Here is a 24,983-nt window from a genome sequence, read left to right on the forward strand (position 1 = left end):
AAAATGTTGACTTTTCAATTGTTTAAAAGGTACATTTTCCCTGTGTACTCTGAATCACAGCAGCTCTTGCCTTCTTTGGAATCTTATTTCATCAGTTATGCCCCTTGTGCTACGTAGCCATCCTTTTTCCTTTTTATTAGCTGTCTCATTTGTCTCATAAATATAAAGCAGAATGCTTCCAAACTTTAAAAACATAGTAATAAATATTATGCGGTAGATTATAAAAATGCCCCAGATTCTCTACTCTTTTCATAAAAAAGGCAAAGTCCTCCTTTCCCACCCGCCTCCATCTCAACTGGCCTTAAGACTTGTTTTGGCCAGTGGGACATTAGCAAATGTGACACAAGAAGCAATGGCTTGAAAGACACAAATGCCTTGGAGCTTACTGGCTTGCTGAGGACAGAACATCACCATGACGTGAATGCGCGCAGGCTGGTCTACCGGAGGATACAAAACCACATCTCAGCTAACCAGCTACCAGCTGACCGAGCAGCCAATTGCAGACAAGTGAACCACAGCAAAGATGAGCTGACCCTATCACAGATAGGCAGAACCACCCACCTGAACACAGCCAAACTTCTGACCTGTAGATATTTGAGCCAAATAAATGTTAGCTGTTTGAAAACACTACATTTTGCTTGGTTAGCTGTTTGAAAACACTACATTTTGCTTGGTTAGCTGTTTGAAAACACTACATTTTGCTTGTTTGTTATGCAGCAAATGCTAACTGATAAAAACATGTGCACACACGTGCACCAAGAGTTTTGTGGATCCTGCAGATCCCTTCATTTCAGACCCATGTTGTTTTCTTCTGACACCTGTACCATACAATCACTGTATTGATTTCCTTACTTCACCCGACACACCTTAAAGAGACTTCCTAACGAGCCCCACCCTTTTATTATCCCCGCCTCTTTTCAAAGGAGCAGAATCCGTGACTTGCTTCTAATAGAATGTGGCAAAGGTGAAGGCATTTTTCAGATGTAATTAAAGTCCCTGGTCAGCTGGCTTTAAGTTAACCAACAGATTATCCTGTGTAAGCATGACCTCATTAAGTGAGCTCTTTAATTTTTTAAGTTTATTAATTTATTTTGAGAGAGACAGAGGCAGTGTAAATGGGAGAGGGGCAGAAGCAGAGGGGGAGACAGAGAAGCCCAAGGAGGCTCCGCACTGTCAGCATGAAGTCCAATGGTGAGACGCGAACTCGGGAAACCATAAGATCACGACCTGTGTTGAAACCAAGAGTCAGACGCTTCACAGATGCGCCCCAAATGAGCTCTTTAAAAGAGGGTCAAAAGTTTAGAGATTACAGTGTCAGAGATTTGCTTTCTCATTGTCAGCTTTAAGAAGTAAGCTGCCATGAGTTCTACAGCCTCTAGGAAAAGAATTCTGCCAATAACAAGAGGGAGTTGAGGAGCAGATCCTTCCCTTGCAGGGCCTCCACATGAGAGGGCAGCCTGATCCCTTAACTTCAAACTCAGGAGGCCCTGAGCAAGGAACCAGTTCAGCTGTGCACAGACTTCTGACTACGGAAACCTTAAGACAATAAATAGGTATTTTATTAAAGCCAAGAAATTTACGGTCATCTGTTATGCAGCAATAGAAAACTAGCACACTTCCCAGTGACCTCTAAAGAGTTTTTATCCCCTACTCTTCCACGGGAACTGTTATCACCAATGTCTACAGTGATTTTTTTTTTCTATGCCCAAGAGGCACTAGGGCAAAACAAATGCCTTATCGTTTCTGATTTCTCTATACAATCTGACCTCCTATCTCTCTCTCCTTTTTAAAGCTGTTTTATCTGTGGCTTTTATTTCATCACTGTCTCCTACTTTATCTCCTGTCTTCTGATGAGTCCTTTTCAGAGTCCTTGTCTTCTTCTACCCGCTTCTTATAAGTTGGCACTTCCCTGGTTGTTCGCACTATCTGAAATGTCCAGGCCCTAGGTATCTGCCAAGAAAACTTGTATTCATCATTCACATTGGGCTTCTACAGTGTGAACCTTCCTGATGGTGTGGGCTGATCTAGGCAGCCTCCCCCTGAATCTCCCCTTGTTCCTAGAACGTGTTCTTTTTCATTGTCATTGTTTTCAGGTGCATCTTTTTCAAATCCCCTGAAGGCAGGTCCTGTCTTTTACAATTAATTCCCTTACTCTCCTGTACCTGGCATATTACCTTCACGCAGGAATGAAGAAACAAAGTGTCTAGTGGATATAAGAACAGAATGACAGACTGCTAGGACCTAGAGTCTCATCACCTTTCTTTGAAGAAAGCCTCATCAGTGACTGTCCCTCCTTGTTCTTTTTTTATTATTTTTTTAATGCTTATTTAATTTTGAGAGAGAATGAGAGAGAGACAGCGTGTGAGCAGGTGAGGGGTAGAGAGAGAGGGAGACACAGAATCCAAGGCAGGGTCCAGCCTCCAAGCTATCAGCACAGAACCCAATGGGGGTTCAAACTCATGAACTGTGAGATCATGACCTGAACCAAAGTCAGGAGCTTAACCGACTGAGCCACCCATGCTGCTCTGCTCTAGACTATGATTAGTGAAGATGAGCAGAGGAAAGGGAGAACAGGGACTCTGACATCCGGTTCAGTCTTTATTTCGCCAACAAGGAAAAAAATTGAATTCTGACATCAACAAGTCAGGAGACACTCCTGTTAATAGGAGCCATCAACTTTCTGCTGGAATCGTCAAAGCAACTTGATTTTCCACTAATGTACTTTCTCTGCCCCTTAGGCTAATGGCACAATTGATCTCATCCAGAGGAAACAACGTGCTACCACTGGGGGATCTCAAGGGTTCTGCCAGCACAGAGCAGATTAAAGCCTCAGGGCATAAGGAAAGCTTCTATGTCTAATGCCCTAGCCAAATAATTTGTTGTAATCTCTTTGCCATGGATGCATAAAATCTAGGTACTTAATAAATATGCATGCCAGTGTCCTAATTTCCCACACTTTTATGTAAGAACAACCTTTATTTAACCCCAGCCAGTTTTTTGACCTCATTTTCCATGTCTTCTCCTTTGTTCTTACGCCCAAGCTACAGTTGAACCAATATAAAACCTCTGCCTCCTTACAAGTTCCTTACCCTGAACCCCCAAACACGCTGCCATCTCAAATTCTTTATTTTTTATTTCTTTTGAGAGAGACGGAGAGAGAGTGCAAAAGAGAGGGGCAGAGAGAGAGGGGGACAGAGGATCAGAAGCAGGCTCTGTGCTGACAGCAGAGAGCCTGACATGGGGCTTGAACTCATGAACCTGCCTGCTAGATCATGACCTGAGCAGAAGTCGAATACTTAACTGACTGCGTCATCCAGGGGCCCCTCTCAAACTTCTTAAATATAGTAAATCACCTGTGGAGAACATACCACAAGCCAGGCACTGTTCTAGGCACATTACATATATTATCTCATTTAATCTTCACAAGGGAGGTTGATATCATTACCCCATTTTACGAATGAGGAAACTAAGGTTTAAGATTCCAAGTAACTGTCCAGAGGAGCATGGCCAGTATGATGCCTCTGTCGTTCCTGCCTTCCCATACCATCTCTCCAGTACATGGTCTCCTTTCCTTACCATCTATCCCTATCTTAGCTGCATTTCTGTCCCTATCACCCCCCTCATACTGCTCTCCTTAAGGTCACCAAATGACCTTCTGATTCCCAGATTTAATAGGCTTTGAGGGTCCTACTTTATCTGACCTTGTTTTGTATTTTATTTTTCTTCATGCATTATTTATAATATTTTATTTTTTTAATTGATTTGATGTTGTTTATAGGCTATTCTTTTTGTTCAACATCCCTCCAGCTTTCATTGCATGAAACCCCTTTCTGCAACTTCCTTTGTCCCCTCAGTCCCTGTCATTGGCTTCTAGTCTTTCATAGACCCTTCACATTTTGCTATTTCCTGGTTTGTATCTTGTTTGTTTTAGAGAGAGAGAGAGAGCACAAGTGGGAAAAAGGGGCAGAGAGAAAGAGAGAGAGAGAGAGAGAGAAAGAGAGAGAGAGAGAGAGAGACAGAGAATATGAAGCAGGCTCCAAGCTCAGAGCAAAGCCCAATGCAGGCCTCAATCCCACAACCCCAGGATCATGACGTGAGCTGAAATCAAGAGTCAGGTGCTCAACTGACTGAATCACCCAGGCACCCCTTTCCTGGTTTGTATGTCTTTTTGTTCTACATTCTTTCCATGAGTAAATACCTCCACCCTCATCAATTTATATAGCAAAAATCTCCAGTCCCGCATTCCTCTTCTGTTTTCCAGATTCATACTTCCAGCTCCTTCCTAGGGAATCATGCTGTGCCACCAAGGCATCACAAACTCTGCATCAGATGTCTTATCTCTTGCTATCCCTTCCCAAGACCTATTACTTTTCCCTTAACTAATGATATCAACATTCATCCAATTTCCCTGGTTATAAATTTCGTTCATCCTTGATTTTTCCCATATATGTCAATGAAAAATGCTTACCCTGTAAGTTCTTTTTTTAATTCCCACTGTTTGCCTCAGCTACGGGCTTTATCATAAGTCTTTCAGCCAAACCACTCTGTTTGTTATGTGTATATTCACTTCTCTGTTAACTCTTAATACTATCCCTAGGTAAGACGATTCTTAGACTTTTATATCATCATTCAAGATGTCAACACTCAAAAATATTACTCTTTCTTTCTGAATTTTATTTGAGAGGCTTTTAATTCAATTGCTTATTTTATACAGCATTTTTACTTTTGACCTACACTTTAAAGTTTTTAATTGTCTAGTGACTTTTTTAAAATAATGTGCTTTTATTTAAACATGCCACTTCAGTGAAAGTATTTGGGATATAAATATATTCAACCCAATATTTATATTGACTATATTCATGATAATATAATAATCACTATAGGGAACAACATGTTTAATAAAAATGGATTTAACATGGACTTTTACCTCTAAAGACTTTACAATCTGCTAGGGGAGATAAGATATGCACCTAAATAGTTATAATACATGCTGAAATAGGATAATTGTTATAAAAGATGTACCAAAAGAAAAAAAGACAAAAAGAAAAAGCTATCAGAATCATATTGAGGGAGAGTTTATTCTGACTCAGAGAACCAAAGCTGACTTCATGAAGGGGTCAATATCTGTGCAAGGACTCCAAAGCTGTGAATACTTAAATATTTATTCCTTTCACACACCTTACTGAACCTCACCTATGTGAAAGACACTGTAGTAAGTGCTGGAAACACAGAAATAAATGAGATAGAGCTTGACTTAAGTTGTTCTCTGCCTACTGAGGAAGAAAAAATGATGTGTCATTACAGCACAGTGAAAAGGAGTTATAATAGAGATTTTCTAAAAAGGCTAAAAATATATATGGAAAGTGGAAGAGGTGCTCCTTCTGCTGAGCTTAGTGTTAAGTAGCCCAGGCCAAAATGGAGATTGGTCTGGGGAAGAAATAAGCTTTACAAAGAGGAATCAGGGGCTCAGGGATGGAAAGCTATGAAATGTGTACTTTTGTGATAGTTCAGAAGAACTGAGGAAGAGAAGTACAAGATATGAACAGAAAATGACATCTAAGCTAGTTTATTGAAAAGTTAAAAGCCAAACCAGAAACTGAAGGCATTTTTTAGGCTAGCTTAATAAATTGTTGCTAATAGTGCTAATTTGTAGACAGTTCTATACATGGATTCGTTTTTACCAGTTAATTCACTTAAATGACTACATTTCTGATTGAAAAATTGACGTTGTTGGCATGAAGTAATCCAATCAGGATATTCTTTAGAGTTGTTGTTCCTACTACTGACTACATTAAAATTCTGAATGCCTTCTTTGGTGCCTGGATCATTGTAAATGATGTAAACATTTGTGGGCAACAGTTACCTTATTTCATCTTATTTTTATTTGATGATGTTCTACTATTCATCACTCAAATGGATTATTATAGGAAATGGAAACAGGAACAATGGCTATTCCCAAACTTTTCAAGGTCTACTATTCCTCCATTAGTGGTAACCATAATTTTCAGCCACTAGTGAATTAGGTTGAATTTGCCTTTTCATTAGGAGCTTTGATAACATGAACTATAACCTACTGAAAAATAATATATTTTGGAAAAAAGATCCCAAGATATGTATCCAGTCTCTAGTTTGACTTATATATATTTGATCACATGAAAACAAGTTAAATGACCAACTCAGGGGGAAAAAACCTAACATCTGGGGGAAGGAGTGAATCAAAAATCCAAAAATTGCTTCATTAAGAATATTTTCTTTGTTTTCTTCTATTTTTTATCATCATGCCTTTATGTTCTTCTTCACAGGGGCCAGATAAAATTACCCTCCCCTGACTATGAGAGCCCCCATGTCTACAACTTGGTGATTCCATCATCTTTCCCGAGGCAAGAAAGAAATGTTTAAGCCTAACGCTGCTTACTGAGAATATGTTTAGTTATATAATTAGAACATTTCCAATCATTGAGAATAAATTTTGAGAGGAAATAAATGTTTTAGTCCAGTAGACCAAGATGGGGGTACCCTAGTGAGAGTCTTCTACCATGAAAGAGTAGCCTAAGGATACTGGATACTTAAAAGTGACATAAATTAAGCATCAGGAAGTCAGTGAAAGCTGCAGAAATGAAGATAGGGTGACACCCAAATAAGATGCCTACTCTACAATTATGCATAGGTCCTATCAGCCCCAAAGGGCCAACTCACCAATAAAAATGTTCTCCCAACTACTTTGAGATGCTTGCAAGTGCCTTGTCTAACAGATCCTAAATAGGACATCATGATACTGACTCCTGCTTTACAAAAGAGAACTTTGCATCCACTATCCACTCCCAAAGCCAGCCTTTGCATTCCTGACATTCTACCTAGGCCTTATCAAAACCATTTTATAATTTCATTATAATAATTAGCCAGCCAATGGCAAATCCTTCATATTTTTCCCTTCAAAATCCCTCTCTATCCACCTCCTTTCTTCCCTGCCCATCACAGAAATGGGTCTTAAATAGGTTCTCCATCTTAAAGGAACTCTTCAATTTTGCTGCTAAGTCTTGGGGTGGAATCTTCTCCCCATTTCGCTGAGGCAAGCCCTGCACTGGTGGGTTCCAGGACTACAACAGATTCTCTCCATAAGACACACAGGTGAGATTTCTTTTTTCTTACACACTCTTGTTTCCTAGCCTGTCCTTTTACTACTCTTTCAGCAGTTTAAAAGTAATGTGTCTACATCTGATATTCAATTGATGTCTTCCCACAGGATCTTTCTCCTATCTGAAGTATGCTTTTGGAGGCAGCCAGCTAACCCAGCACTGTCTCCTAAGAAAGTCCCAATATCAACCTCTTCCAAGAATTATTCAAAAGTAAGAGATAACATTCCCCCAGATCCACTCCAGCTGAATATTTTACATTTTCTCTTCAGCCAACTCGCAGTACAATTATATAATCTTTTTTGTCTTATGAATTAATTATCTATATTTACTCTGATGATTTATGATCTTGGGATTTTGGTTTTTTAGTATCTTTTCTCTTTGAGAGTTTTATTTGCTTCAAACAGGAAGGCCTTTGCAGACAGCCTAGGATAAAGAGTACGTAAACATTTTCTTTTATTCTATGACAAGAAGAAAAACCTACCTGCCCATGCTTTTGCGGAGGGGCAATCCCATGAGACATTTCAGGATGTGATGGGGCCTGGAGGTCTGTCCCCCGTGTTTTGGGACGTACCACATCAGAGGCCAGAGTGGAGGAAATTGCTAGAGACTTGGGCCGAGAAGCTGTGGTGCCCATCCCTCCAGGGGGGCCTTGTTCACCTTTTCCACTGGTAGATTCATCTTCCCCTTCCGAGTCCACAACAAAGACATATTCAGCTTTAAAGAGGTCACTTTGCTGCATTCCTTGAAGTTCGTTTGCTTTGAGTCCCCTTCCTTGTGAAATATTTTCACTGACCTCTGAAGGATAAATCAATGTTCCTTGGTCTCTCTCCCGTTGGCTCCCAGCATTCAAGGTCAAGTACTCATTGGAATCAGACTGTAATTAATGTAGAGACATAAAAGCATTGACATTGGTTTGACACTGGCTTCTGTTTTGCCTGTACTCTTAAAAGTTTAACCTGCTTATGATTTCCAAAGACTAGAATTTTTAGGAATATATTTAAAAATCAGGTTGACTTAGGAGAGACTGGATTGAAATTAATGGCTTACTTTTTTTCAAAAAAAAATGTTAATGTTTATTTTTATTTTTGAGAGAGAGAGACAGAGCACAAACTCAGGAGGGGCCGAGAGGTAGACACAGAATCTGAAGGAGATTCCAGGCTCTGAGTTGTCAGCACAGAGCCCAGTGCGGGGCTTGAGCCACAAACCATGAGATCATGACCCAAGCTGAAGTCGGACACTTAATCAACTGAGCCACCCAGGCACCCCTGAAGTTAATGGCTCACTTTTACTAGCCCGGTTGTCTGTCCTAGTCCAAGCCCAAACAACTTCAAGCTCAGAATCAATATCAAGTAAACCTGCTTTAAAATAAATCATGATATAATTTCTTAAAAAGAAATAGAGATAGCAATGTTTCCCATGAAGGCATTCATGAAACAAATGGGCGTTGGTCAAGTGTTTAGTTAATGGTCAGGCAAAACCTGTATAAGTCAGAGAGAAAGGAAACCCCACTGAAAGTTCCTAAAATAGTACAAATCTCTCTGAAAGTCTGAGAGGAAAAATAAAACTAGAACAAAATACGTAGGTATTCAAACAAAACAATCTAAACTAATTGGGAGGAACTCAAGAATCAGACACCAGGAAAAAAAAGTATTTTTAGTACAAAGTATTTTTCACCACTAGTTTATTTTGTAATTCTAATCTTTTCCCATCCAATTTTTTTATGAGTACAGAGAGGGTTTACAAGACCAAAGTACGATAGCTTTATCAAACTATCAAGCATCTTTTTCTAAAATGATAACTGTACTGTACATTAAGATTGTATTTAAAAGACCCAACGTTTATTTTCTTGGCTTTGATAACCATGCTGTGGTTACTATCCTTTTCTTTGCAACATTTCTTTAGGTCTAAAATTACTGCAGAATAAAAAATAATAAAGAAGATACTAAATAAACTAAAATAAATGAAATTTCAACTGTGGTAGTAAACTTAACATGTGCTATTATATGCATATATATCATATGTGTAAGAATAGAAGTCAAACTACTGATTATATATAACTAAAAAGGTGATTTTATATACCCACTGTACATTTCTTAGCTGATGATGATTTAGTCAAGATAAACGTAAATTGCTTCTGATTAGGATTTCTCTGACAATGGTCATTTCACATATTAAATTATAATGCTATACAATAATAAAAACCCAAATTAGAAAGAAGTTTAAATTAAATATAAAAGGATTCAGGAGCGCCTGGGTGGCTCAGACAGTTAAGCATCTGACTCTTGATTGTCAGCTCAGGTCATGATCTCACGGTTTGTGGGATCGAGCCCCAAGGTGGGCTCCATGCTGACACTGCAGAGCCTGCTTGAGATTCTCTCTCCCTCTCTCTCTGCTCCTCCCCTGCTCGTTCTCTCTCTTTATCACAATAAATAAACTTTTAAGAAAATTAAGGATTCAGAGACAGATTGCTTATTATAAAAAGTAACAATAACTAAAAAGATGGCAAAAATTGAACTAGTCTTCAAAAACCTTATTAGTGATCTAAAATAATTCCCTTCCCCGTAGTCCATCATTCTCTATTCCTTTAGTTTGATGTACTTTTGTACAGCTTTATCATTATCTGAGATTTCATTATATGCTTTTCACTTTGTTTATTGTATGCCTTCCCAATAATGAGTTACAGGAGTTGACTTTATTAATTCAGAATCCACCGCACCAAACACATAATGCATTCAGTAAACAGTGGTTGAATATATAAATTATCAAGGGGTTATTTAGCCTGCCCTATTATAATATTGAACTATTTAAAAATAGGAAGAAAAATCTTGAATATTCTAAAGATATAGTTGTGTGCATTTCAGTGCAATCAGCAAATAAATATCAATGTCTCAGGAAGCTCCGGAAGTTTGAAACCAAGATTAATATATATGTCCACAGTCATCTCATATGCTCATAGCACCTATAACAAAGGACACCATAACTATGTGTGTGTGTGTGTATACATATTTGAGAACTCTTAGAAATTTCCTGGACATTCCAATTGTCGTGTGTAGGATCTCCCTGAAATAATGTGGCCTTAATAGTCTTTGAAATAAGGCAGTAGCATTGAAAAATCTCAGGATCACAGATATATTATAGCTTTCCAGATAAGATGTTTTCATACACCCAAGGTGAATCAGATTATTTTGCCCCTTTTTAGTGAATCAAGAACACCACGAAATCCCCCAGTCACATTTTATTCATAATAAGACAGTATTAAAATACATTTTTTTAAGTAGGTTCCACACCCATCATGGAGCCCAACACAGGGCTTGAAATCAGGACCCTGAGATCAAGACCTGAGGTGAGATCAAGAGTTGAACACTTAACCAACTGAGCCACCCAGGCACCCCTTAAATATATTTTTTAAAGAGAAAGGGTTTTTTAGCCAAACTGTCATTGCGCTAACACAAGTCATTATCAGGGTTTTTTGTCTGTTTTAATTTTATTTCCAGTTTTGGTCTCATTTTGGATAAGCATAATCAGTGTATAAATACAATTTTATAACCTATGTTGTTGCTTACTATTATAAAGTTAATACTTTCCATGGAATTACATAATCACTATAATTATAACCTTGTAAAAGTAATTTATTATCATATTCTTAATTTTATTTTGCTGATTATTAGCTATTAGACTATTTTTATTTTTCCCTAATTGTTTTCCTAAATGACATTTTTCTGCCTTTGTACTATTTCCTTAAAATATATTTCTTTTTTTATGTTTATTTATTTAATTTTTGAGAGAGAGAGAGAGAGAGCAAGCCAGAGATTGGCAGAGAGAGAGAGGAAGAGAGAGAATCCCAACCAGGCTTTGCACTGTCAGCTCAGAACCCAGTGAAGGGATCAAGCTCATGAACTGTGAGATCATGACCTGAGCCGAAACCAAGAGCCAGATGCTCAACCAATTGAGCCACCCAGGCTACCTACAGGTCAGGCTAACTATAGGCTAACTACAGGCTAACTAGCCACCCAGGCTAACTACAGGCTAACTAGCCAGGCCACCAGCTAACTACATTTCTAAGAGTTAGTTATTGAAAATTATGACAGTTTTAAAACTATGGATAAGGGCTTTCCACCAAAGTTGTATAAATTCGTAGAGCTAGCTGCAAAGCATGAGCATGCCAATACCTTCACAACTGTCCCAGTACTGGATATGACACTTTTTAAATTTTGCTAATTTATTGCATGTAAAACAATAATGTCTCACCATTTTATTTTGTATTTTCTATCAAGATAAATTCAAACTTCTCAGGAAATTTTGTTTTCATTATTTTAAGACATATTTGGGAGAAGGGAAAATGCCAGGAGGCAGAATGTGTCATGTGAATAGCAAAGAACAGGGTGTCAACTCATGAGTTGAGAATAGTGTATTAGAAAGAAGCAGGGGTATGATAATGTTTCAGTTTCTATTACACACTTATATTTTTAGTCAACCTTACATTTCACAGACATCTCACTTTATGCAAAGGAAATAAACATTTATACAAATTTCCAAGTCATTATTATGGACAATTGAATGTTTAATATAAAGTTGCTTAATATAAAAAAAAAGAATAAAAGTAATCGTACCCTATTTACAGCTTCTGGATTCTTATCACTTGGTTCCTCAGGAATTTTAACAAGGAATTTAGAGGTGTCAGCCAACTTAGAGTGGGTTGGTAGTCTTCTGACAGTGGGGACAAATGTGAAGATCAGAGGTTTGGCTTCAGAATCACCAGAAGAGACCTACGAGACATGTAATAAATTAGACCTTCAGTCCTGTCAAAGGTTTATCTTGACTTTATTTTCTATACCCCATGATATTTATCTCAGTTATTTTGATAAATTGCCTATTATCCTGTGGTCATGTGTATGGTTGCCAAAAAAAAACAGCTATAAAAACAGTCACAGTGGATCAGATTCCCCCCCCCACTTTTTTTATGATTCCATTTATCAGAGAAAGCAGTACAACCCCAGAAAGATCCTGTTGTAGGGGGATGGCAACAAAACAATAGATTGGCTAGTTGGTCTTTTGGAATATTATAGGGCACTTCTACCTCAGTAGGATCATCACAAACACAGCATCTAGTCTGTTTCAAAATTGACTTTTATTCATTTAACCCTGGGTTAGCAATTTCAATTTGACTCATAATCACAACCATGCAAGAAACTTCCAACATGTATCACTAATGAGAATACTAAAAACTGGATTTAAAATTGAAAGAATGTTTTTTTAGTGATTAGAACACCAATGTTTCCCTTGAGGACACACTTTCTCTTTCATTCATGCTTTAATAATTCAAGAATGATTGTGTTTATTTTTTTAATTTATTTAAATTTTATTTAACATACAGTACTATATTGGTTTTAGAAGTAGTTTTCAGGGATTCATCATTTACAGACAACACCCAGTGCTCATCACAAATTCCCTCCTTAGTACCCATCACCCATCTAGCCCATTTCCCCACCACTTCCCCTCCATCAACCCTCAGTTGTTTCTTAATATCCACATATGAGTGAAATTATATGGTATTTGTCTTTCTCTGATTGACTTATTTTGCTTAGCATAATACATTCTAGCTCTATCCATGTCATTGCAAATGGCAAGATTTCATTCTTTTAGATGGCTGAGTAATATTCCATTGTGTGTGTGTGTGTGTGTGTGTGTGTGTGTGTGTGTGTGTGTGTGTGACTTTTTTTTATCAATTCATCAGTCAATGGACATTTGGGCTTTCTCCATAATTTGGCTATTGTTGACAATGCTGCTGTAACATTAGGGTGCATGTATCCTTTCAAATCTGTATTTTTGTATCCTTTGGGTAATATCTAATAGTGCAATTGCTGGATTGTAGGGTAGTTCTGTCTTTAGTTTTCTGAGGAACCTCTATATTGTTCCCCAGAGTGGCTGCACCAGAATGATCGTGTTTACTATTTGTTGTGTGGCAGGAACTCAAGGAGCTAGGGATGCCATAATGAATAGGAAATAGTCAGTAGACCACACACAAGAAGAAAAAAGGGGATGCACAAACCACTAAGGGAAAAGTGCTGAGTGGTGCCTGCCTACCCAATCCAGGAATGTCTGCAAAAGGCAACACCTGAAATTTGGTCCCAGGGAAGAGGAAGATAAGGATATCCCAGGCTAAGAAAACCAGATGATTGAAATCATGGAAGGGCAGCAGCAGTGGGGGGTACATATCAAACTTGGATTCTGTCTGATTGACAACAGAGAACAATTACAGCACCGTAGATTGGAAATGAAGTAGTCACATTAGAATTTTAGATAGATAACTCTGGGTTTTTGTTCCACATTTTATTTATTTTTGAGAGAGCGCAAGCAGTGGAGAAGCAGAGGATCTGAAGTGGACTCTGTGCTGACAGCAGAGAACCCAATAGGGGGCTTGAACTCATGAACTGCAAGATCATGACCCAAGCCAAAGTCAGACGCACAGCCACCTAGGTGCCCCCGATAACTCTGGTTTTAAAAGACATGTGACTAGTGACAAGCACAGAAAACCAAGAGCAATAGATTGAGGACTAAATGAAAGGGAAAAAGAGAAGATGCAGCTGTAAATTTCTCTTTCTAGAAATCTGGATAAAGGGTAAAGAGGGAGGTTGAGAGGAGTTAGTGAGGGAAGGAGAGTCAAAGAGGTGCCTCTGCTGGCATGTAATAGGGTGGACCTGAACATGTCTGTAGACTTGGGAAAGGAGCCAGAAGAGAAGGAAAGCAAAACAAGGTCCTGGAGGAAGCAGGCAAAATATGTTAAGAGAATGGGAGAAGGAACATGGCCTCCTTTGAGTCCAGAGAAAATGAATGAAGATATAGAAAAGCTCACAAATGTGGTGCAGTGGTGGAAGCAGAAAGGTGGCATAATCAACACTGATGGTAAAATCAACCCCATCTAATCAGAGTAACACTGCCCCTCGGCTACCTCCATGCCTCTGTCACAAGAAATATGATACACCCCGGCAGGACCCTCACTTTCCTCTCCCTTTAAACTGTGCCCACTTTCTGTGCCTTGGACCTCTCAGGCTTCATTGTGGCCTTCCCTTTAACCCCATCCATGTCAGCCCCTATGAGAAACCCAGGCTGGAGTCATCCCGCAATTCCTGTGTGCTATGCACACCCCCTCATTCTTTTCCCATCTGTGCCCCATCCCACTTCATGAAGTATTTCTACCATACACATTCTGAAATTCAGGCAGCCATCATACAATCTCCCATGTCCTTAAGCTCTTCTCCATCCTCACTCTAATCAAACCACTGCTTCCTCTGAAGGGCTCTGTCTCTAAGAAGCTTGTTCAATGGTTGCTATTTTCCCTCACACTGGACCTGGAAGTACAAGAGTGTCCTCCTCACTCCCCTTTACTACTTCCAGACCATTCTTCTTTCCTCCTACCTAGAAACTTCCAGATGTGAATCTCATGTCAAGAGTCTATACCACTCATGACCTCTCATCTTCACTGTCATCTGCCCACACCCAAATTAAGCAAGCTCTTCTTTCTTTGAAGATTTAGTTCGTGGCTCAATTCCACTCCCTTTAACACTCTGCTTTGCTTAATACCCAGTGTCACAGCCCATGGGTAATTTTCCTCATATTGTGTTGACCTGGCCTCTGCTCCTTCTTGCCCCTCAATCCCTAGCCTCAACCAATAGCCACCAGCCCTCTGTAATGTCACATTTTCCATTCTCTGATCTCCGCTTCTTTTCTTTCCACACCTCCCTCTCATACTCCAGCTGCAACATTTCTCAGACCCCACCAGAAGGAAAATCTACTGATCCCTCCAACATTATGTTTTCCCATACTTCTCTTTTATTTTAGCCAGTCTCAGTGACTGCGTTTATCCCATGCATACTCCTCAAGTGCCCTGCCCTCTCTCACATCATCCCTCCCATTTGGACAAATCACAGTCCTCACTAAATCTAACCTCCTACCTAATCTACCCCTTCACCACAAAGGTATGTAATTGGAAGAAATCACACAACTGTGCTTACCGGTTTCACTTCAAATTTATGACTCTGAGACTCAAGCAGGCCCTTCAATGTTGCTCTATAAACATATTATAGTTCTGTAGTCCATTCACTCTCCCACTTGCCTAGAAAACTCACACCCTCTCCTTTTTTCACACCCTCAATATCTTCTTCCATGGTCTTACTCTGACCCGATGACTTGGTTTCTTATTTCACTGAGATAACTAGAGCAGTCAAACAAGAATTTCCAAGGTCCCCATCACTACATCTACTCACCCACCCACATCCTTGTCTTTCGAGTGGCCTTCAGTCCTGCCACTATGATCCCACTAAAATCAACCCTCACTTGAGTATTATGCCTTCTACTTACTTTCAATTTTTCAACAAGGTCTTATTAAATGTCTACTAAATGCTAAGACATCACTCTAGGTGTTGGTGATGTAATGGTGAGCACACTAATAGAGTTTACATTCTGTGGAGAAAGAAGTAAACAAAATAAATATGTAAAAAATATATTACTTTCAATAGGCAGAAGCTATGAAGACTGGCTATAAGGCTATGGCAGTAACCCATGGGAGAGAAAATGGTAGGTTGAACTTGGGTTGTTGCAGTAATCACAATAAGAAATGTTAAGAGTCTGACTATATTTTAGTTTTTTTAATTTTTTGTAATGTTTTATTTATTTTTGAGAGAGAGAGCGTGAGTGGGGCAGGCACAGAGAGAGAGACAGACAGAAGATCTGAAGTGGGATCCGTGCTATCAGCAACAAGTCCACGTGGGGCTCAAACTCAGGAACTGTGAGATCATGACCTAAGCCAAAGTCAGACATTCAACCGACTGAGCCTCCCAGGTACCTTGGTTCTGGCTAGATTTCAAAGGAAAACTTAGAATTATCTTAAAAATTAGATGTGGGATATAAAAGATAGATAAGAATCAAGACATGTACAAAACTTTTGACCTGAATAACCACAAGAAATGAAATTTTATTCACTAAAATGGGGAAAACAACAGGTGAAGCTAGTCTGAGAATAAAGATCAAATGTAATATGCCAAATACAGATCCAAGTGGAATTGTAGGTATGGAAGTCAAGTTTAGAGGAAATTCTGTGCTAAAGATAAAATTATTAGGATTGTTAACTTGTACATGGTATTTAAAACCACAATACCAGAAGAGATCACCAAGGTAGTAAGCACAAATAGGAAAAGAAGAGGTCCAAGGTTGAAGCCTCCAGAGTTGGAACACTAAGTTATCAAGCAGCTAAGGAAGAAATAGAAAAATTGACATGGGATTTTAAGGAAAACAGAAAAGACTAGAACGTCATTGACAGCAATAGGAAAGATGCCTGACTATAAACAAAAGGAGAGACAGAATATGCCGAGGACCCATAATAGTGAAGCAATTTGCTTGGACATTTGATATCTTCTCCAGGGATGTGTCAAACTACCCCTCACAGGAACAGAAGAAAACAATGGTAGCACTTACAGAGCTGGTGTTCAGAAGCAGTTTTGGCAAAAGGATGTTGTGAGCATGAGGAAATTGAGGGCTCTAGTGAGAGTAGAGCAAGCGAACACCATGGAGTGAAGTTTGGAGAGGTACAGAAGAGGAACCCTCAGATTCAGGGGACCAGTGGTCTCTGACGCTCAGAGACCAGATTTGATAACATGGTGAGTGTTGGGGAGAATGACTTGGGGTTAGAGTACGGTATGTGAGAGTTTAAGATTTAGATGTATGGTAATTCTGGATGATTATGTGGTCTAAGGCTTTGACCTTGAGACTGAGTATCTCAGAAGAAAAAAAAAAACAGAAAAGGCACTGAGATTGGGAAGCTCAAGTAACTGTGAGACAAGAAGGTTGACAAAGTCATTCTGGTGAAAATGAAAGCCACCATGGATGACAAGACTGGACTGGACAGAGAGACTGAGAGCATGATGGCACTCAGTGAGCCTGGGGTCAGGAGGTACCTGGATCAGGCTATCTGACACACTAGATTATTAATAGGTATTTTCTTTGTGAGTATGTAATCAAAGAAAGAGAAGTGGATATCCTTACAGGAGATTTCACCCACGTTATATGTTAATGAACTAACTGTAGGCCAGTTTATTATAGGGTACAGCTTTCTGATAACTAAAAATACTAAAACAGCCATGCCTTCTAGAAACAATTCCTTAGGGAATATAAAATACACAGACAAACCTTTCTGAACCATCTCTCACTCTTTAACCTTCTTTTATGCCTTTAAAGATAGTTGTCATTATTCCTTCATTGCAGTCATGTCAAAATTGCCAGGTTGCAACTAATCATCCGAAAATAATAAATCAATGCTCTCCTCTGTAGTGAGGAACATTAGATCCCTTGTGAGATTTGGGAAGCCCATTAGTCTTATCAGCAACAACAATATGACACACTTACTAGATAGATTATTTTCTAGGAAGGCTTCTTTACATGACTAATCTCATAAATATCATGATAGATAGCAGTTTTAGCAACAAAATCATTAGAGGTAGTTCAGATAATTCATCGCAGAATTTCATGTGGGTAGGAAATAAAGACAGTGCTTTAGGAGTCAAAAAAGAAGTGAAACTGCGAACTTATCCCCAGGTTCTATAGGCCCATCATCTCCCCACATGATGACTACAAGTCTGTCTTATGTTCTATCCCCATGAAATTTAAATACCAACGTATGAAAGGGTTCAGTATTAAGTGCCCCATGAGTATGAAATACATACAACCGTTACTAACAGTAAGTGATTTTGCCTTCTAAAACACACACAATGACGAAAATTCATTTCTCCAGCCTTGTACAATTTGTACAATGCTATCCCACTTAAATCTCCAAAATACAAATAGATCTCTACTGTTGATACCCCATAAATTATAGACTTTTTAAAGGGTAATAGCTATAATTTTAGTGAATAAAATGGAAACAAAGTATGAGTGAACACTAACGTTTCAGTGCATAAGGTGTGCTTTTAATGCAATGCCCTCAAATGAATTTCTAAGCATAACCACATGTTGACAATGAAAGCAACAGCAAAATAAAATTATTCCTTTCTATTTTATTGTCATATTTTCCTACAGACACAGCCATATCCTACATAAAATGTCTTTCCCGGTATAGGAGAACAACTTTTTTTTTTTTTTAATTTTAGTTGAACCAATACATGATGTCATTCAAGAATAACATAAAAGGGAAAATCTAATAGGGTAAAGACGTATTCATCTTCCAAGGTTACTGTTGGAGAAAAAGATCAGGGATAAATTCCCGTCTGCACACATATCCTCAGAAGCACAACCACAAAAAGGGCAATGGTTCGGTATCTGCTTTTAAGCTGGGAGTACAGTGTTAGCATGGGGCTCTTTTCATCGCTATTACCTAGCATCCTCTTATCTAACCAATGATGTACAAATTTTTTTTTTGTACAGAATTTAGGTTGGAAAAGGATGTGAAATTATACTATGTAACATTTAGATGTAGAGCCACGTGTTAGTTGATAGACTGCTGAATCCCCGGTTCAGAAAAGGAGAAAAAAATTTTTTTTTTCTGTTTCCTGCACACGGTGGCCAAGTTCCAGGGGAGCCCAGAAATGAATCGCTATGGTGATGAAAAATCATTTTCCACACAAAGCAGAAACAGATGCACGTTAATACCACTGCACTTGTTAAATGCCAGTTAACACTTTCAGTTGCCAATGCCATTTAAAAACGCATCTTAGTTCTTGTTCTTGGGAAACTACTTTAATAATAGAATTAGACCCAGACGGATTAAACTCTCGCCCTAAAAATGGTTTCAAGCACTCGACATCTCTTGAGACTGTCCCCTTCTCCCCGGACAGGCGAATAGGAACTTAGGAAATTGTGTTTTCCCACACCATGCAGGTTAAGTGCTCCGTTGCTCAGTTTCAGGCTGCAATGCCTTCCTGTCTACTATTTCCCTAAAAGTTCTCTTCCTTCCCATGTCAACACCCACACTCACAGATGTCCACCAGCCTCCTGTTGAGCAGAGGCATCCTGGGTGTCAGCTTCAACACTATGCCGAGGGCAGTCCTGAGCATTTTTTTGGTTGGCCAGTGAGCAGTTCGCTTTTATCTGCTGGCCCCTTCCACGAACTGTAGATAACATTTCATTTTGACATACAGTCAAATTTATCTATACCCAGGCAGCTCTCCCTCAAGCCCTCTTGCAGCAAACAACGAAGTGCACAGCCTTTAAAAGTTCCTGAAAACATTAAGGAAAGACTTCCTTTTACCTGGGGTGTGGTCTGAATGCTCCCTGCTAAGACGCACGAGTTCATTTGGAAGTAATTGTTCCCGCAGTCCCTCGGAAGCCCCTGTTCTGGAAGCATTGATTCATCACACAAGGGAGTGAGCAAACCGATGACTGAGGTGTGGGAAGGGAGCCTCTCACTAAAACAACACACACTCACACAGGGAAAAAAAAAATTCTAAAAAGAGGTAAAGTGGAATCCTCCCTGAATTGAAGAATCCTGTCAGCTCCCAAGAGTAGATTTATGTTTAGACAATTTTTAGATTTGGCACTTCATGAGAGGTCATACCGACTGCTGAAATGGAGCCAGTAGAAATTAAAAAAAAAATGCCACCTATATGTGTTTGCCCTCTTTTCACGCAAGTATTCCAATTACATATTCTGCAAAAAGAAGAGAGAAGCCAGATTGTGCCGCGACGAGAAGCTGATTGAAGGGCCCAAGCATCTGCCAATCTCAGGAACCAGGTGGTCACATGCACTGAGAACATTTAGAGACACAAATACATGCAAACACTGTGTCTAAATAAAGAACGACACAACACACAGTGATCATTTCAAAAAAATCAATAATATGATCGGCCGTGGGCATGTAAATGCAAGCAGTGGGAGCATCTGTAGTGACTGAAGTTCTGCTATTAATCAAATTAGCTCTAGAATAAAGCTTGGAATCAAATATTTGTGGGGAAAAAATTCCATTCCAAGGTTCCTGGAAGATGCTGAGTGTCCTGACTGCAGACAAAACTTCACACACGAAACTGATTGGAGTCTTCAGATTTCAGTAGTTCTATATTTTTTATGTATTGATTTTTCTCCAAATCTGTTTGGATTTGGCAATGAAAGCACAAACCTACATTTGTGCTTTGGCAATGAAAGGTGGTGTGGCCCAAGGGCTGATTATAGACCAAAGGCTATGGAAAGCAATGAAGATTTTATTTTCGAGATCTGGATTATATCTCTTAATTTTCAACCTTATCAAAAGTCTGAAGGGTACATGGTCTCATAGTTTGTGAGTTTGAACCATGCATCAGGCTCTGCTCTGAGAGCTTGGAGCCTGCTTTAGACCCTCTGTCTCCCTCTTTCTCTGCCCTTCCCCCACTTGATTGTGGGCTCTTTCCCTCAAAAACAAACATTCAAAAAAGGTTCTAAAAAACACAAAACAAACAAAAAAGCCTGAATTTTTGGAAACATTACAAGTAAGGTAATTGCCAAAAGTGATTCTACTAGCACACTGGCAAAAATTCTTCCAAATAACATAGAACTTTTTGACCTAGAAAGTTATCTAAATTTCCGAATAGAAGTGCTGTTATGTCACTAAACAAATTTATGTGTTCCTCTATGCCAAGTATAATTATGGATACTCAAAAGAAAACATAACACTCTCCTGCCCTCAAAGAGCTTACAGTCCAATTAAGAATATAAGACAGATATACAAATAATAGAAATACAAAGCAAAAAAGAACATAAAAGAAAAGGAGAGAGGAGAAGGGAAGGGAAGGGAAGGGAAGGGAAGGGAAGGGAAGGGAAGGGAAGGGAAGGGAAGGGAAGGGAAGGGATGGGAAGGGGAGGAGAGGGGAGGGGAGGGGAGGGGAAGGGGAGGGAAGAGAAGAGAAGAGAAGAGAAGAGAAGAGAAGAGAAGAGAAGAGAAGAGAAGAGAAGTTCCATATTGAAGTTCTCAAACTTTACACATAAACCACCTAGAGAGCTTGAGGACATCAGGGATGGGCCCCAGATTCTCTATTTCCAACAAGCTCCCAGTTGATGTTTCACTGCTTGTTCATGACACTTTGAGTAGCAGAGACTTGGAGAAACTTTTGGAGGGAGGAGAGATCACAGCCACATGGAGTAATTCAAGGATAAAGTGGCTTTGGGGCCACACTTAGAAGCATTGGGGAGTGGGGGCTTAGGAATGTGGGATAGAATAACAGTTATTTCAAAGCAGAGATAAAAGCTTGAGTGAAGGCACCTATCAGAACAGCAGTAAGCAGCAAGTCTATTCATAAAGGATGAAATCCTAGAGTTAGTCATTCACTGGCTATGGGACCCAGGGGGACCTCTCAAAGGCAGTCCTTTCACTTGTGAAATGAGGATAAGAAGAGTACTTATCTCACAGGGTTCTGGCGAGGATGAAGTTGAAATCATATAAACCCTAAAGGCCACACACCTCAGTTCCAGTGAGTGGTTCCCCAAGGGGAAGTAGCAGTCCAGACCCTTGTCAATATTTCGATCTGTTCATGCCAAGCAGACTCAAACAACTATGGAGCTCTTCTCCCATACCTCATTCTGTCCACCTTCTGGTCTTTTCTCTCTCATTCCCTCCCCCAGCTAAAACAATACTTAAACATGTTGGCAAGTCAACTTTGGAAGAGGAAATAAATATTTTAGCCCCTATCTTTTGCCCTATTTAAACTCTTCCTTGAATCATTTTACAACATGGGAACCAATTAAATTCACCCATTATTTTGCTATTTTGCTCTGTGTCTCCTTGGCAACTTTTCTCTAATCATTTTCTTTCTCTTGTTTTATTAATAATTGTTGGTGTTACAGACTATTTGTTATATTGATAGAAGTAATAATTGTTAGTTAAAAAAACATAATGGTCATGCATTCTAGCAGCATGCTTTAGCCATCTGGTTAGTAACTACATATAGCCTCAAAGAGCACATGTATTTAGGACAATTTCTATAGAAACCATCCTCATTTGAATAGAAAATAATGGCATGGTTCAAAAAACAGGCCCCAGTCTTGGATGATGAAGAGCATGTAAGTTTCTTACACAGGATGGAAGGGTGGGGAGGAGGAGAGAGTCTATTCTCCAATTACAACCACTTTCCTATGTATACAAATGTCAATTAGGGTTTCCCAAAACCCTGAAGCATTTATAAATACAAACTTTTTTTTCACAGCTCTATATAAGCATTTATTCAATTAGGTTAAGCCAGTTGTGCATCACATAAGCATACATGTTTATTTCTCCATCTTGTTGTATAAACACACACTTTTTAATGATCTCTCTTCCACTGCAGAACAAAAAATACTCCATTGAATAATGTTTTTCCAAAACTAAATAAAGTTTGTCAAAGTTTGCAACAGTTTCCAACTTCTCTTTAAGTTTTGGCATTATTGATGGCTGAAGTAGGACCTCTTTCACCTTCTTATTAAACAGATATTACTACAGTAACTTCCAGCCAAAAGACTCTTCAGGTAGTGCTTTTAAAATAGGTAATATGGAATAAATAGTCCCTCTTCTTGATATGGGAAACAAATTTGAGGGGAAAGTAGATTAGCACACAAAAGTTTTCCAAGAAGCATGGGATTAAACAGATCCAGTTGCCAAGGCTAGACACCCATTTGTCTGTTCCTATGCTCTGTGCTTGATAAAAGAAGGTACTAGAAACCCATTTATTTATCTTAATAAATATCTATTGAGTACCAGAGACTAGTCTAAGCTCTGAGGGACATGAAGATAGAGAAGATTTGGACTCTATTCTCAACATGTGTTATAGTCCTATGAAGAGACACAAGTTACACGGGTCATGAGTGAGGTCTGAGGACAGTGCAAGGTGATGTGCTGAAGATAGACTGTATGGGAAAGTGGTGTCAAGCCATTCCCAGGGAGATTTCACTCCTAGCTTCCGCACTCTTACTTCCTATTTCTGGTGACCAATACTAGGACACTTATCCTGTTTTAGCTGTAGGTGGAATTTTTCCTCCACAAATGGGAATCACCAGGGGTTTGGATTCCTGTCTCCAGGGCAATAGGTGATTCCAGGGATGCTAATCAGGGCCATCCCAATTCACAGACTCAGAATTGAGTGTCTTATATTTAAAGGGAATTCTGACCTCTCATCAAAAATATGTGAGTTTCTGGGGAGCCCGGGGAACTCAGTTGGTTGAGCGTCCAAATCCGGCTCAGATAATGATCCCACTGTCCATGGGGTCGAGCCCCGTGACAGGCTCTGTGCTGACAGCTCAGAACCTGGAGCCTGCTTTGGATTTTGTGTCTCCTTCTCTCTCTGCCCCTCCCCCGCCCATGCTCTGTCTCTGTCTCAAAAAATAAATAAACATTAAAAAATTTATATAAAAAATATGTGACATTCCATCACAGCCTAAGTTTGGCTCCATCCATATCAAGCATTTGTATTGGTCTCATCTGGATTGCGTCTATTCCTTGTACTACCGCACTCATAGATTCTCTCCTCTTTGGGGTTTATACTCTTAGTTAATAGGATACTAGTAGCCCTCCTTAATTCAAATACACTAGGAGCTTCAAAGTACTGAGGAAAACTTAGCACCTAAGGGAGACTGTGACATAGTTAAATATTCAGACAAAATGAATAGGCCTTACACGTGGCAGAATTTAAAGGGAAAAGAGACAATGATAAGAAACATTTATCCAACAGGAATAAGAGTTTGGTCACCACTCTCCCCTTGTTGAATCACTTTCTTGACTTGGCTTCGGGCACACCATCTCCTTTTAGTCCTGTTCTCATCCCCTAAAACACTCCCCTGTCTGCTTTGTGCTATTCTACCCTTAAGCTTTGAAGTAGCCCAGAAGTCACTCCTTGGATAATTTCATCCAGTTCTGTAGCTTAAATAACGTTTGTTCCAGATTTGTTTCCCCAGCCTGAATGGCTTCTCTGGGTGATACCCTCATGTATCCAGCTAACATCTTCACTAGGATATCTCATGGACATCTGAAACTGAATTATTTGTTTTTCTCCTGCAACTGTTGCCTGCCACAGCCCCCAAGTTTTCCCTGACTCAGCATATAGCTATTCCTATTCCTCATTGCTTAGGCTAAAAATGATAAGCTTACATCACTTTTCTTGGTTGCTCATTATCCCCCATCAATATATCAGTATTGGTGAATATTCTGATATTCTTGATTTCTCATAATCCCCCACCACCAATTTATCAGTATATCTCCCTTCAAAATAAATCCAGAACCCTACTTCTATTTCTAACATCCTAGTAACAGAACCTACCATCATCTCCTTTCCAAATCACTTCCTCCTAACTAATCTCCCCTGCTTCCTCTTTGCCTCCTGTAGGGATGCTCTGATAAACCATCTAGACCTCCCTTCAGGCTGAAGGACTATTCCCCAGCTGCTGGAGGTGCTGAAACAGTGCTCAGCTGTCTGTCCTCTCCAAGTGTTGCTCTCAGTTGAATAAAGCGTCTTGCCCAAAGCCACTCCCACTTGCCCAAAGCCACTCCCCCTTCTCCGGGGCAGCCTGCGTCCAATGGCTACTTGATACACCCATATAAAGGCCTGCCACTCTCGTTCCAATTTAGGGCAACTCTAAAGAGCGATCTTACGAGGTCGGTTAAGCTTTTGTTCAGTCTGCCTTGCAACCCAATTCTCTCCCTGCCTAATCTTGCTGCCTTCCCACTCCCACAGGTGTGGTAAACTTCTTGCATGCTACTCTCCACCTCAGAGTCTGCTTCCTGGGAATCTAATCTGTTGCCACACCTCCCTGTAGTTATTGTCCACACGGGAGTAAGACTGAGCCTTTAAAACAGAAGTCAGACCATGCCGCTTTTCTATGCAATACCCTCCAATGGCTTCCTTTGTCACCCAGAGGATAAGCCAGTAT

General features: G+C 39.6%; 1 protein-coding gene across 1 annotated transcript in view; it reads right to left on the reverse strand.

Annotated features, from left to right (window-relative positions):
* The window catches only part of MLIP (muscular LMNA interacting protein), a 118,102-nt gene extending 98,635 nt beyond the window's left edge, over positions 1–19,467 (reverse strand). Inside the window, exons 1-3 of the mRNA XM_047103022.1 lie at positions 19,372–19,467; positions 11,747–11,902; positions 7,618–8,010 (exon numbers count right to left, since the gene is read on the reverse strand). Coding sequence (XP_046958978.1) covers positions 7,618–8,010; positions 11,747–11,902; positions 19,372–19,467 — 645 coding nt within the window. The remainder of the gene's footprint in view (positions 1–7,617; positions 8,011–11,746; positions 11,903–19,371) is intronic.
* Between the last annotated feature and the right edge of the window lie 5,516 nt (positions 19,468–24,983).

The sequence above is a fragment of the Lynx rufus genome, unplaced genomic scaffold (genome assembly GCF_022079265.1).
Source record: "Lynx rufus isolate CCGP_SWC_20201006 ecotype Redwood Valley unplaced genomic scaffold, mLynRuf1.p SCAF_6, whole genome shotgun sequence".
Classification (NCBI taxonomy): domain Eukaryota; kingdom Metazoa; phylum Chordata; class Mammalia; order Carnivora; family Felidae; genus Lynx; species Lynx rufus.